General features: G+C 50.6%; 1 protein-coding gene across 1 annotated transcript; it reads left to right on the plus strand.

Annotated features, from left to right (window-relative positions):
- Window positions 1-10345: 10345 nt before the first annotated feature.
- Window positions 10346-12836, plus strand: LOC141916404 (4-galactosyl-N-acetylglucosaminide 3-alpha-L-fucosyltransferase FUT6-like). The gene is made up of 2 exons (XM_074808828.1): window positions 10346-11391; window positions 12779-12836. Exons 1-2 carry the CDS (start codon window positions 10346-10348, stop codon window positions 12834-12836), a joined length of 1104 nt encoding a protein of 367 aa, XP_074664929.1.
- The last annotated feature ends 2299 nt before the right edge of the window (window positions 12837-15135 follow it).

A 15135-nucleotide genomic window follows, 5' to 3' on the forward strand; every position in this document is an offset into this window, starting at 1 on the left:
GAGGAAGAGAAACCTCTGGGGAGGTGGTTGAGCAGAGCAAGCTTTGCTCTCCTTGCAACTGCTCTTGGCTGCTTGGCCACCCACCCACGCGGACCCCCTGTGAGAGGCTGGGGTGGGCTCGAGTGGCAGCTTCCCCAGCAATTAGTGGCCACTCTTGGGACTTGGGTCTCAGCAGCCCCGGCTGGCAGTGAGAAAGTTGATGGAAGAGGAGCCATGTCCGCTTGCTGTGACAACAGTACAAGTATTTCTGGAGAAGCGCCCTTGCCAGAGTAAATTGTTGGCAACCACGCGCTAATTCTCTTTTCATAAACAAAGCGAAGGAGATAAAAGCAGCAGCCTCAGCTGCCTCCGCCTTCTCCCTCCAGCGCAGCGCCTCGCGCCCTTGCACACCCAGTCCCGCATCTGGAGCTCATTGGGGGCAGCTGCTGGGAGGACGGGGATGGGAACCAGCTGAGCCTCCTTCCACGCTGCTGCCAGGTCCAGGCATGGTCCTCAGGAGGGAGCGTGCAAACGGGGCCCTGCTTGGGTTGGGAAGCTTGGGTCAGATCGATGGTGGCAGTCAAAACATCGAAAAGCAGGGTGGTTTGATCAACCTGTAAACAGAAAAGTGAGGTGGCCAACATGTATTTTTAATGGTCAAAATAGCTTCAGATTTCCTCTTGGCCATTCATCCCTTTCAATCAATAGTGACCAAGCACTGGGAAAATGTGCTGCTTGTTAGATCTTGAGTGTGCCCTGAATTTTGTCCTATCCCTGGCACAAACCTGAGCTGGGCACCACAAGCAGGTTGTTTCCCTTGGGCTCTGCAAAGAGGCAGTCATCTTGGGAGCCGGCACCTTGAGCTTTGGCTTTGGGAAGTTGTTATCAGAAAGGCTGATTTGAGCCCCTTTTTGCAGCCAAGGGTCATTGCAGATGGATTTCTCAACGCAGAAAGATTTTAGCAGGCTGGGGAGAAAAAAAGCTATGTGGCCACAATGGAAATGTTTGCATTTTCCATTTGCAAGAGGAACATTTTCCGTTTTGGGGTTGGAAGTGACTTCTGTTTAAGAAAGTTGAGGACAGCATAGTACAATGCAAAAATAAACAGCAAAACAGCTCAATTCGCTGCAGCCCCAAATGAAGCATTTTGAAATGAATGAAACAGTCCCCTGGTTGGCCCCAAATGAGATCTCAGGAAGTGGGATGGACACTTTGACTGATCGTTGGCTCTACCAAAGCCTTCCCAGGGCATCTCCTGGTGGATCCTGCCCCTGGTTTTGGGCAGAATTTTGGAGGCTGAGCCCATGGTGCTCATGTGGAGTTACTCTGGACTTGTCAACCCGGTAGAGAAATGATGTTTTAATCAAGGCTGCGTATAGCAGATGGCAGCTGGGAGCTGTCCCGGCGTGGGAGTGTGACTGCCCAACCCCAGCTCCCCAAATCGCTCCCGTTCCATCGGGGTTTGCTTTGTGCTTTCCTGACAAACCCTTGCCGGGGTGCTGGTTTTCATTAGCTGGGGGAGGGCAGTTCTCTGCCTCGTTGGCTCTTCCACGTTCGTCCCATCCTTAAGGAAAGCTGAAGGAAATAACTTGAGTCAAGCATGCTCAGGGAACTCAAAAATGTCCCCCTCTGCAAGAGTCAAATTATAGAGTGGTGGGTCCTGTGTTACTCTTTCCAATCGGAGACCTGTGGTCCTGCAACTGCACCTTTATTTGTTTATCTAGATTTCCTCTGAAACCAAAGACGTGTTGCTAGCATGGTCTTCATTATAATTTTATTAGTTACATTTCCAGTCACTTGTCTATTACATATTCCCCTTCTAGACCCTCCTCTTGCCTTTTCTTGGGAAAAATAGATTCTGTGCATGCGGGGGGTCACTGCCCAAATCTGCTTTCTTCTGGCAACCTAAGTGTGCAGCTGGAGACCTGGAATCAGCTGCAGGCGGGCTGTCTCTGGCGTGCAGCTCAGCCTTTCCAAAGGATGCTTTGCGAGGGTGCGGCCAGTGTCTGGTAAGACCCAATCCTCCTTTCTCTGTTTTGGGTTGTTATCTCATGTGTGGAGAGCTCCGACTTGTCTTTGCAGCCCCCAAGACACCGGGGTCCTGCCTGCACAGTGGCTATAGCTGAGCCACTGGGCGTGAAGGGACTTGGGGAGCTGATGGGAGCTGCATGTGCTACAGTGGAGGAGATGGCAAGTTGCTGCTGGAGGTAAATTCTGTCTCACCCGTTCCTCAAACCAACTGTGCATCCACCCATCAGCCCATGTTAGGTACCTGGACCAACATTTAAATGTCACCTGCATCAAACCCAAAGGGAATGACCGTAATTTTGTCTCCTGTTCTCATGCTAAATGATTTTCAGACCTTGGCCATTTTTAATTTTTTTTTTTTCTGTGGAGACCCATAGCAGACAACTGACAAATCACCCTTAATCCACCTGCACTGCTAAATCTCCCGGTAATCCCTCCCCAGCACTGCTCAGATGCTGCTCCCCTACAACAGACCTTCTTGGTACCATTAATCAGTGTCTTTGGCTCCCGGGTGCCCCTTGGTACGTGTCTATGCAGGGAAACCTTCTCATTTATAAAACTTGGGGACCTCCCACAGTTTCCCATTCCCTGTGACCCCGGCGAGGGGGTCAGTGCACAGAGTAAACTGGTTGAGAGGGAAGGTCGTAATATTTATATGGAAAGCCATTAGCAGGCAATATCTTATCTACCTTCTATTTTGAAGTGGAGGCTTGGGGTGATGGCAGGGCTATGGGTAGCATTGGAGCTGCCTCTGAAACACCCTGACATGCTCTGTTTTGCCACCTGCACTTGTGGCTGGGTTATAGCACGTTCTTAATGTTGTGGGATGAGAGCAGTGGGTGCAGAAGGATTTCAGAGAGGAAAAAAAAGAGTTTAGACCCTCACCTGCTGAATTTTCAAGCCTGAAAAAAAGCTCTTAAATCTACCTTGATACCTCCTGGAGTGGTGTGTTTTAGCCAGCTGGTCCCGGTGTGGATGACGTCCTTCCAGGCCCAGCTGGAGGTCGGAATGGTCTTTCCTAGTCTTAAAAAGTATAAACCTATGAAATAGCCATTGTCTTGTGAACTCCCCTGAGCCTTCCCCAGATGTTGAACATAGCTTTGAACGCAGAGGTGGTCAAATCTTGTTTTCTCCAGTGGAAACCGTCTTGGAGAGCCTCTGTGTTGGATGGAAAAAAAGGTAGGGAAGAAGTGAAGATGAAAGTGAAGATATAGCAGGGGTGAGATTCCTGCAGGACTTTTGATGTGAGAGGAGAGGTGGTGACTCCCTGGGAAGGCAGGCACGTAGGACACAGGGGATCAGCAGGTATGTGGGTGCTGGGTAGGTAACTATTGAACTGCAGCACGGTCACAGACTGCATTTCTTTAGGAAATGTGACAAAAAGCAAACCAGAACCAAACTAAACAGCGAGGCAGTGGGATTCCAAATTTGCTGATGTTTTATTCATAACATCTTCAGCAAAAAGAGCCCTCTGCTCCCGGGCTGCTGTGCAGCTGTGGATATAACTTCACAGTATCCATTTTTTCAAGTCCATATCCTCATAGGATGCTGGGACTCCAGGTTGGGCTGGGAATGGGAACAGAAGCATAGACATAACGAAACTTGTTGGAAGCAGTGAAGCTGTTGGCAGTGGGCAGTTGGCTGATCTCCCGTTGGCAGATTCGTGGTAGCATTTAGCATATAAATTCTGGGCACTTTGTAGATGCTGGGGATAGACTGGGGAGAAGAGTGGGGCTGAAGCAGCTGTTGGGACTCCATGAGCCCTAACAACTATCACAGCAATTGTCCTTTAGTTCAAAAGCTGTCAGGAATACCCAGGCACAGTCTGGGGGGCTTCAACCACACTTCAACCACCCTGATATTTGTTGGAGGGACAACCCAGCAGGCCATAAGCAATCCAGGAGGTTCCTGGAATGCATTGATGATAACTTCCTTCTCCAAGTGATAGAGGAGCCAACAAGGAGAGGGGCTATGCTGGACCTTGTTCTCACCAACAAGGAGGGGCTGGTGGGGAGTGTGAAACTCAAGGGCAGCCTTGGCTGCAGTGACCATAAAACAGTGGAGTTCAAGATCCTCAGGGCAATGAGGAGGGCTGGACTTCAGGAGAGCAGACTTTGGCCTCTTCAGGGATCTTTTCAGTAGAGTACCCTGGGATAAAGCCCTGGAGTGAAGAGGGACCCAAGAAAGCTGGTTAATACTCAAGGATCACCTCCAAGCTCAGGACCAATGCATCCCAACAAAGAGGAAGTCAGGTAAGAACGCCAGGAGTCCTGCAGGGATGAACAAGGAGTTCCTGGACAAGCCCAAACACAAAAAGGAAGCTTACTCCCCAAAGGAGTAGGACTTATACCAAAGGGTGGGCGGACCTGTGGTCCCAGCAAATGCAGAGGACTGGTGATATAATATAGATAGAGCAAAATCATGGGGCAGTCTGGGGAGAGACAGTGGTGATGAGGTTTGGCCCACCCAGGAAGGCAGATGGCTAAGGGGATGCAGGGTTTGGGGACTGCTGGTATTCAGGGCTGGCTGCCAGCCTCACACTCTCATCCCAGTCTCCTTGCTGACATCAAAGGGCTCTGGATCAGGCAGTGCTAAGTTTGTTCTTGGTGGCTGCATCTTTCTGCTCTGCTGTTACTGGGCTGTACCCTGAGGTGGATCTAGCCTAGAAGATCAGAAACCCATTGCTGGATGCCAACCAGGGCACGTAGTTATATGTTGAGGCACAAACAACATGCTCAGCATCTTAGGACCTGTTGTATATTTGGGGTTGGGCCCCTCACATCTCCCTGATCCTCCTCCCTTACCTTGGAGACCCACATGAGAAATCCAGCAAGGCGAGAATGCCTATTGACACTTCTTTTATGTCTGTGCAGTCAAAAAGTCTGAGGGTGATGGAGGGGACCATCAACAGCCATCGTGTTTGGACAAGATCTCTCCATCCTACCCACTGAAGCTCAGCTGCACGTTTAGGACTACCACTGGATCCATGCTGGTATTTGCCTATTGATGATCATCTCCCAAAACATCTTTGTTCCTGGAAAAACTCAACAAAATGTTCTATATGAGATGAACAGGGAGCAGTTGGAGACCGCAGCTGTGAATGCCCCGGGCAGAGCTCCCTGGTGAGTCTTTGCAAAGGAATTCTGCATTCCTCCCACCTCTTTGCCCTGCTCTTACTCTTTGCAGTCTGCCCAAAGTGACTGGAGCAGAAAAATGTAGTGTTGTTCCCTTGTAGACTCTGCAGAAGCTTTTCAAAGGAATTGGAGGTATATAGAGACCTTTTTCCAATTACTTCTAGTGCAAACATTAAATGCCTTGATATTAGCAGAGATATATTGCTGATGGGGCTGTGAGACATCTGCCCTGTCCTCTTGGAGTCTCTGTCTTTTCTTGGGACAAGATGTCTGATTAGATAAATGCTTCCAAGAGCTCACCCCTCAGCTGTAGCCCTGGCCTATGGCTTTTCCTCATATGCTACGTATGCAACAGGAAACTAAATGGAGCCAGGGCGTGGGTCTAAAGACCATCCCATTATCATCTGTACTGCGCGCACCTTGGTGTGATTTTAGCCCATGCCAAAGAGTGCCCTTCGACCAGCATCTAGACATGGTCCAAGGATAGTCCAGGGCAGGGACCATACCCAGCAAAAAGCCTGGATGTGGTTGCAGTTGACTGAGAAACTGTGGGGATGGGAGTCAAGCTGGGTCACTTGGCCTCAGGGACAGAAACTAGTCTTTGTCCCATTTATTTAGTAATGTAGATGAATCCAGTGTGTTTGCAAATCCATCACTGTGGACTAACCGTGCTTGGTGACCTTTTTGAAGGTAAATGGTCTCATCTGTTCATCTGCTAGCATGCCTGGGTGAGCAACGCTCGCTCTGTTGGTACAGAGAGTTCAGCCCTTGCGTTTTCCTGTGCTCACCTGGGTGAGAGGTCACCATCTGAAGCTCCACTGTTACTTGCTGGCTCAGCAAGAGCAGTAACCAGGAAGCTTCTCCAAAATACAACATTGTCTTCAGATGTAGGGATTACTGAGACTATTCATCACACAACAATAAATCTCCATGTCAATGGCATTTCGTCCTGCCAAGTCTATTACCTGAAGGACCAGTTTGTTCTGTCTGCGCTACAATCTCACATCACCTTCTGGACTAAGTGATCTGTCACCTCATGTCATGTGTGCCGCTCGGAACAATTCTCAATCCACAGCTTTGTGACTGTTTTCACTTGCTAATTTGTTTCACTTAATTACACCTGCTGAGCTTAAGTTCCTTATGGTCCTGGTTTTCAGGGGTACAAAAGTCTTGAATTCTCCACCTGCCTGAAGCCTCTTATCTGGTGCTCCAGGATCTTTCAACTCAGGGCTTCCCATGGTGCTGGGAAACTCAAATCTTCTTTCTTCTCTACAGCCTTGAGCAAAATTGCATCTGGGGACATCTGGGCATGCAGGGTCTTCATTTGTGCTGCTGGCTGCAGCCATGGACCCTCAGCCAGAAAGCCAGCTGACACCTGAACTTCACAACTGCATCCACCCTTGTAGGACAAGCTTGTTCTCCTGAGGCTAACCAGCATGGCTGGGCCATGTTCATGTTACAGAAATCCTTTTGCCACCAAGGAGAGGCCATGTGCAGGCTACCTGTAGGGAATGGTTGCTTGTCCTGGTAACTCCCAAACTGCACATGGGTCACATTTGGCATAGTGCTAGCTGGCTCATGCCAAAGCTGGGCCATGGACCATTCCAAATGGCAGCCTCTAGGTTAATTAAATCCAGAGCCCTCGTATTGTTTAAGTTGCTAGTATAGGTGTAGCCTGTGTCATGGCGAAAGGGCCAGAAGTCGCAGTTTCTCAAGCGTGGAATTTCTAGGCAGAGCAGTTGAATGGCTGGTACCTTCTCCAGCCCAGGTGAGGAGCCGTGAGACCTGAGGCTGCCTGGGTCATTCTGGGGTGAGCAATCCATGAGTTATGGCCCCCATTCCTCATGCCATGGTATATTTTTTGCTCTCACCTGTGCTGGAGTGCTCCCAAGTCTGCAGGAGGCACCTGGACACACTTCAGGTGACCTCCAGCTCTGTCCCAGGAAGCACACACCTGGTAGTAGAAGACCTGGAAATGTAAAATATTCTACCATGTCTTGCCCATTTGCATTCCCCTTGCCCACCCAAACCACCCCAAACCTGTATTAAAACTCTTTCTGTGAATTTAATTCCAGACCAACAATCCATATTTACAGCTGAATATATTTAAGCCCGATAATAGCACATAATGGCTTCTTAATATCCCAGTCAAGTGCAGCCAAGCTTGATGCAAGATCAATTCACTCTGGTCGTGGCAAACAACCTTTCCATCCACAGACCGTGATGTACAATGCCTATTCACCTGGGCTGGAGATGCCCCAAAGCTTGGTCTGTGGTGCTGGACACAGGAGGGATCTCCCAGACAATCTTGTTCAAGTGCTCATCTACTCTGAAGCTCATGGTGATCACTGAAGTCACCAGTCCCAAGAAACATTTTAGCTCAAGATCTGGGAAAGGTGACAAGGAGATGTGGCCCAGTGTAGGGACGGGGAAGCCCATTAGCTGGCAGGGGGACTTGGAGACCTGCTGCCTACACCTCCACTCCATGTCAGCTTTGCTCGTCCTTCCCAGAGTTGTCCTCCTGCAACACAAGGGGAAGGAGAAAACATATCACAAACGAATCCTGTGGGCTGAGACTGACAAAGGAAACAAACTAGTGCATGTGTAGAGGTGCTTTCAATGGTAAGGTATGCTTTAACCACAAGCAACGTCTGGGCTGCTTTATTTGACTGTTCCTTAATTTGTCAAAAAGGAATCTGTCCTGCCTTTATTGCAGCTTTTATGATTGGGTGATATGTTTCTGGTGGTAGCGACTGGCATGCGCAGCTCAAGACACAGAGGAACACCTGGAACACGCTGCCAATCCCTCCCTGCGTCTGTGCTCTCCTTTCTTCTCCTCCTCTTTCCTGGTTGTGTCATCCACTCCAGTGCTCACCCTCATGGCGCGCTTTCTCACCAGGACCAAGCCCGGAGGTGAGTTGCAACAGTCCTTTCTTTTTCTGATAGTTATTGGAGGAGGAACCTGATTCAGGCTGTGAGAGAGAGGCACCAGGTACAGGAGGGAGGGGGTCTGTGGACATCTGTTTTCACCTCTGATTGCAGGGAGGCATTGCTTCCCTCTCTGTCTTCTTATCATGTCTGTCAGTAGTACAGGTACCACTAATACACAAGGTAAGAGCTGACAGGTGCTGAACCCACCAGCTTTTGCTGGAAATCCTGTTGTTTTGGGGGATCTTACAGCTACCTGTAAGACCACGGTGGAGCGCAGGCTGGTGCTGTATGGGATTCCTCGCCCTTAGGTGAGTGTTGGCACGCAATCAGACTGTTCTGTTAGACAGTCGTGATTACTGCAAAAACAGCAAGACCTGGGCTTTGGGACACAGACATTCCCACGCTCTTGGAGACCACAGCAAGTGTGAAAAGCAGGGGGGTGTTGCAGACCTGAAGGTCCATGGCTGTTATCTGGCACAGAGGAGTAGCCAGCAGGATGCCGGTGATAAAACTCTGGTGGTGGTGCTGGAAGTTGGAGGGGTGGTGGTCATACAGGTGCTAACCGTGCTGAGAAGGCTGTAGCTACTGTTCACAGGACACAGAAGTAGAACAGACAGCGACAAACCAGGCCATTGATTAGTACAGATAAGCTGTTTTGAAATGTTCAATGAGGACATCAACTGAAAGAAAAGGAAACACATGTAGCACCAGCCTGCACACCAGAATGGTTTACTGGTGGCTGTCAGATCCCCCCCAACCACAGGGAAGGGAGCTCCCCCACCCGCTATCGCTGTGTGATGCTGACATCAAACCCCAGTTTGTGCTTCACAGGCCCATTGACCCATTCTTCTGGTTTGTGTCATCTTTTGGGGGATCCTCTTGGGGTCTTTTCCTTATTGTGCCCACACACATGTTATTCTGACGTTTTGTCCTCCGTGTTTGCAGGCAGCGTTGCCTGTGTCTTGCAGCCCTGTGTAAAGCCCAAAGCCGGCCCCAGTGCTCCTCTTATCCTGCTGGGCTGGGCTCAGATGCAGGGGCATCTCTTTGCACGTGACAGAATTTGTGCTGGGGGCCCCTTGGTGGCTCCCTTGGAGGGCTCTGTCACTCTTGGGCATGTTCTGACTTCTCTATGCCCCCACCCTTTCGGTACCCCTCTGCCCTTATGAAGTTTCTGCCCATCCCAGACGTGGCAAAGTGGGGGGACCCCAGCCTGGCCATTTTATACCTTTTTATGGTTATCTTTTTATATGTTTTTATGGTTATATGTTTTTAATCTCTATAGCTTTATAAATATATATATATATAAATATATATATATAAATATACACAGCTATACATATATAGAAGAATATATAAAACAGTGTGTCTGTATCTAATGAAAAAAGTCAAAACCTATTTGTACGCTCCTTTACGTATAATTCTATATATCGTGTACAAGTATAAAATATGCGTTTATATACAATATATATAGTATATAAATGTATCTATTTTTATACATGAGTATTTCTTGGTCCAAAGGAACCAGGAAATCAGCCAGCCAATCACAGGGCTGCCTGAGACCATGTGGGTATGATGGCTGTCAGCCAATCACAGAGCAGTATGATGTTTAAAACGGCGGGCAACTGCCTGCCATACAATGGTGGTGTCATGTCCTAAAATGGCGGCCAAAACAAAATGGCAGCCCCGTGTGGGTAGAGGGGAGGCCCTCCTGGGTAAATCGGGAGGGCGTGGCTGCTCCTGCCAGCCAATCACCACAGAGCACGTGACCAGGGAGGGGGAGTGGCTTGCAGGCCCTAAGGCTGCTGGGAGGTGGTGGGCGGGGCTTGCGGCAGGCGCTGGTGGGCGGGGCACCTGTCAGTCCTCCGCGTCTCTGGTGCCTGTGGCGCTTCTGCCCCTGCTCGGGCCCTGCGGTCACAGGCCTCCCGGGATGGAGCCGGCTGCCGCGCGCCCTGAGGAGCCCGCAAACGGCAGCTCGCAGCTCTCTGGGGAACGAGGGGGGCAAAGAAGGGGCTGACGAGGAAAGGGGTGGTGATGGGGGCAGCAGGGGGTCTGTGGAAGGGCGGCTGCGTCTGTAAGCGCCTTGCGTACGGCGCTCTAGAGGCGACCTTCTGCGAAGAGGCGGCTGGAGGTAACCGTCCTTCAGCTCTTCATGCTGTCCCCTGAGCCCCCGGGCGTCCCTCTCTGCCAAACTCTGTACCCAGAGCCACCTCCCTGCGGGCGTCTCCGTGCACCCATCATCTGTCGTCCTGTCTGTGGTGTTTGCAGGTCCGTTCATGGAGTGCGTGGAGGGGAAGGTCTCCTGCAAGAAACTCCTCATCTTCCTGCTCTTCAGCTTCATCATCGGCTCCTGTTTCTTTGTTTCTCTTCAGCAGTTCAGGACTTCCGAGCCAGAGCGTTACAATTCCAGTCCCTCTGCACGAAGAGCCCATGCTAGAGATACCAGTGCCCCACCAAAGGGTGAGCACAGGCTGACCATCCTGCTGTGGAAGTGGCCCTTTGGGCACCACTTTAACTTCATAAACTGCTCGAAGGTCTACAAAACCCCAGACTGCCATTTCACCGTCAACCGCAGCTGGTCCCAGAAGGCTGATGCTGTGATTATGCATCACGGGGATGTTTTCAGGGAAAGGGAGAAGCTGGTCAAGCTCCCCAGGTTCCCGTTCCAGCCCTGGATCTGGTTCAACCTGGAGTCCCCAAGTCACTCTCCGAACTTAGGTGCCATGGACAACCTCTTCAACCTGACCATGTCTTACCGGAGAGATTCAGACATCTTCACCCCTTACGGGGAGCTGCATCTCCTTACCCAGCCCCAGCCCTTCAACATCCCACCCAAGACCAAGCTGGTGGCCTGGGTAGTCAGCAACTGGAAACCAGAGTCCCCCCGGGTAAAGTACTACCAGGAGCTGAAGAAACACATCACTGTGGACGTCTATGGGCGGTATCACTTGCCCCTGGCCCGGGACAAACTCCTTCCCACTATCTCCCAGTACAACTTCTACCTGGCTTTCGAGAACTCACAGCATGAAGACTACATCACCGAGAAGCTCTGGAGGAATGCCTTGTCCTCTGGCACTGTCCCTGTTGTGCTGGGGCCTCCTCGAGAAAACTACGAGCGTTTCTTGCCCCCTGAGTCCTTCATCCACGTCGATGACTTTGCCAGCCCTGGGGACATGGCGCAGTACCTGTGGGAGCTGAGCAGGGATGCTGAGGGATACCAGCGCTACTTCCAGTGGCGCAAGTGGATGAAACCCTCAGAGAGACCCGGGTGGGCTGTGCATGTCTGCAGAGCTTGTCACTTCTTGCAGACAACAGCAGCCAGGTACCGGGTTGTGCCCGATCTGTCTGAGTGGTTCGTGTAACTGCTGTTTGCTCAGCTTTCTGCTGTGTTGCAATCTTTTTGTCCTTGCTGGCGGGTTGCGATTTCATGATTGAACTTGATGGAAATGGAGGGACAAAAGGAGCTTTGAAGCAAACAAGGAAGCAATTATGAGTTTGTATGTCTTTGTCTTGAGAACAGATTGTCAGATAGAGTAGTAGTGCATTGTCTTTTTTGTTGATCTATTAGTTACCTGAACAACTTGTTTGCTGGCTGCAGCTTGGTCTTTGGAGAAGTTCACCTTCAGTCTCTGCAAACAATTCTGAATCGGCTCCACGGGAGCCGAAGCGACTGGCTAAGAGGGGAAGCTGAAATAGCAATACCTATCATAAACCTGCTTCAAGGGCTTTGTGCTGTGCAAAGCTGCAGCTTGAAGGGTCGGCCACCCCACGAGGCTGCCTGCTGCTGCAGGACGAGCTGGCTGCTCTCCTTTCTTCCAGCCCCACAGCCCCAGTCCTGCCCTTGCTCTGCCTTGGGCTCTCCCTGGCTGCCTGTGTGCTGCTGCATCAGGATGCTAAATGGGCAGAAAACAACTCAATTTCTTTTACAAGGCTGTTTTTCGGACAGGTTAGCAAGACAGTGTGTGTTTGAGGAAGGGTCTGGCAGCAGCAGCCTGGTTCAGGTAAGGTGTGGGGTGCCAAGAATGCCCTGGAAAGAACTGTAAGTTTTAGTGCCTGCAGCACCCTGTGGCAAGGAGACGCTCAGCACCAGCACGTGATGAGTTACCTCCTCTGTGCCTCGAACATCGCAACGTCTGGCATTGGCTGATGCCTCTAGGCCACGTGTTTAAAAAATAGTGAATAATTTATTGAGCTTCCTGCTGCTGTTCAGGTTGTATCACTGGAAACTGTTTCCTTTTCAGGTTGGGGAGCCCCATTGCATGGAGTTGGTGGACACAGCTGTGCCCTTCCAGGCTCCCTGCCGATACTCCTGGACATTCAGTTTGTTTCCCTGACGGCTGCTGATCCCTGAGCTGAGCCTGTCAAAGGTCTGTCCTGACCCCAGGATGTTTCCATGAGGAAAATCAGCTCAGAGTCCAGCAGTGCATACAGAGATGCAATTGTTTTCTCCGTCAGCAGCATTCAGCAAACATTTCTAAAGAATTCCCTCTGCGTTTTCACCCGCAGGCATTCTGTAGGAGAAGGACCATCAGCAAGACCTTGTCTTTAACATTGCGAGTCCCTTATTTTCATTAGCAACCTTTGCCACCTGTGTTTTTTCTCTGCTTTGCAGATTGGTTGAATACATTAATCAGCACAAACCTAAGGACGAATGTTCACTCTGAAACCTGAACCTTTATCCCTCCCACCTTCTTCCTGTTCTCCTACAGTACCTGTCTAGATGAGACCTTCCTGAGGCTGCTTAGTTTCGTGAAGAGCCTTTGCTGAACCTTAGTGAACCCCTTTGGAAATTCAGGTAGAAAAGTGTGCCACATCTTCCATAGCCATGTGCTTGTTGTCTGCTTCAAAAAAGAGCAATAAATTTGTGAGGCATCAATTTTTATTGCCAAACAATTGTCCGTGCTTCTGCCCCTGCCTTGTCTGCCTGCAGACACACGCATGTCTCCTCCTTTAGCCTACAGCTCCTGGGATCTCATCAACCGACCCATGTGCTCTTTCCAACTTTAGAGCCAGTTCAGTTCAGAGCAGCTGGGGAAATTTAAGCCTTTAACACTGCTGATGGAGCTGATATGGATGTGGGTAAGGGATAAATAATATTCTGTGTGTGAGCTCTAGGTACAGTCTCTTTCTGTCAATGGCAGCACCGGGGAGTTGGGATGGATGGTCACTCGTTTCACTGCTCCTGCTAGATTTGGAAGATGACACCTGTCCCTCAGCTAAATCCTTCCACTTCGAGACTTCTGTTGGGAAAACTTCAGCTTTGAGCATTGCCAGCAAAACTGATTACAAAACAGACTGGTTGATGAAGCTGAGCAGTGACGGGGCACAAAGTCCAGCTGCTTGGAAAGGGTGTTCCATTCGGAAAACCAATTGCAAATTGCCGGAAGCTAATAGAGATGGCCCATGCTGCGTGCATGAATGCAGCCAAGAGGAGCTTGCTCTTGGCTTTAGCCAATGTCATAAAAAGCCTTCCCAGGAAGAAGCGTAAAGCCCCATGAACATGTTCAGTTCACCTGCAGTATTTCTCTTTAGCCTGTTTTGAAGGGACGTACTGCAGCGAAGGGGAGGTCCTGGTGGGTGGCAATGCAGGGTGTGTTGGGGCAGGGCCACTGTCCTTCTGTGCCTGAGCCTGGGGATATTTTGGCAGGTCAAGGCCAGCCAGGCTCATCAGCCTCATCCCTCTCCCGGGTCCCAGGGCTATTTGGGGACCTGGGTAAGCCCTGGGGAGAGCAGCAGGGGTCTTGCTGACCCTGAGGCTGGCCAACCTTCAAGGCTGCAGGAGCAAAGGCAACATAAATATGCAGAGGGCTTGTTGACCTAGCCCTTACCCCAAATTGTGCTGCAGCCTTCGAGAGGGTGACCAAAATAGGAATTTTAGTTCCACTGAAGCATTCAGGACTGGGCAGACCAGGGGATGGTAGGAACTTGCACCCAGCCAGGCTTAAGCCATGGTCCTTGAGGAGGGGACATGGTGTTGCCAGGACAAAAATACGACATTAAACCTTCTCCTCCTCTAAGCAGTGGCTTGCTGCTGCCGAGGCCTGGGGAAGGGATGCCTGTGGGCAACGTGGAGCCACACACAGGCTGACTTTGTTAGGGGACAGGAAAGCTGACACCGCACTTGGGAAACTCTGTAAGGGGGGACTTCATCGAGGGAAACATCTGGATGGCTGCGCCGCGGGGGCCCAGGGCTGGGAGACCACACTAAGTCACAGTCTGGTTTTTCCTGAAACACCAGTGCTGGGGTTTGCAGCCTCCTTGCCCAAGTGTTTCCCCCCCTCCACACCCAGTTGGAGATACCAGCATGAGGGGGCTGCGTCAGTCCCTCGCAGAAAAGATGTGATGTTTGCCCCCAAACCTCTCATCTCTTTACCCAAAGGTGGTAGGGGGCAGGCTGAAGGGTTCCCAGCTGACACTTGGGCAGAGATGGTCCAAAGAGCAGAGGAGAGGAAAACTTTACAGGGGTGTTTCCCCAAGAGGTGAGAAAGAGGTTCTCCTCATGGGAAACCAGGGAGATAATAATGTTGAAAATGGAGTTTTTGGAGCAGTGTCTGACTTCTGCTCTGCAGAGACACCAGGGCCAGAGGGGAGCCAAGAGGAGAGCTTTGCCTTTGGGGAAGGGAAGAGAAAAGGCTCAGCTACACCAAAATCCTGAAAACAGTGGCTGGAGCCTTACAAGCTCCAGAGTTCCATCATCACTGTGTTTGTCCTTCTGGATGTGTGAAGGTGCCTGAACCAATCCTGTAAATGCAATTACTTCCAGCTTTCCCGAGCCTACAGGCAGATACTCGCCCCGTGCTTTGGAAACCTGCTCCTCATTTTGTCCAGTGAGGCTGGGGAGGGGAACATGAAACTATTAAGACTGTTTTCTCCACATCTGTCCAGCACCACCGAGCTCCCTCCTTCCCTTGTGGCAAAACCCCAGCAGCAGCTGAAGCAACGAATATTGTCATCGTGGGCTGCACATTTTTGGTAGTACTAGCAGAGATATTGAGAGAAAAATCACCATTTATATGGGTTTGTTGGTTGGGGGTTTTTTTAAGACTTGCAAACTCCACGCACTTGC

This window comes from Strix aluco, chromosome 29 (genome assembly GCF_031877795.1).
Source record: "Strix aluco isolate bStrAlu1 chromosome 29, bStrAlu1.hap1, whole genome shotgun sequence".
NCBI classification, from domain to species: domain Eukaryota; kingdom Metazoa; phylum Chordata; class Aves; order Strigiformes; family Strigidae; genus Strix; species Strix aluco.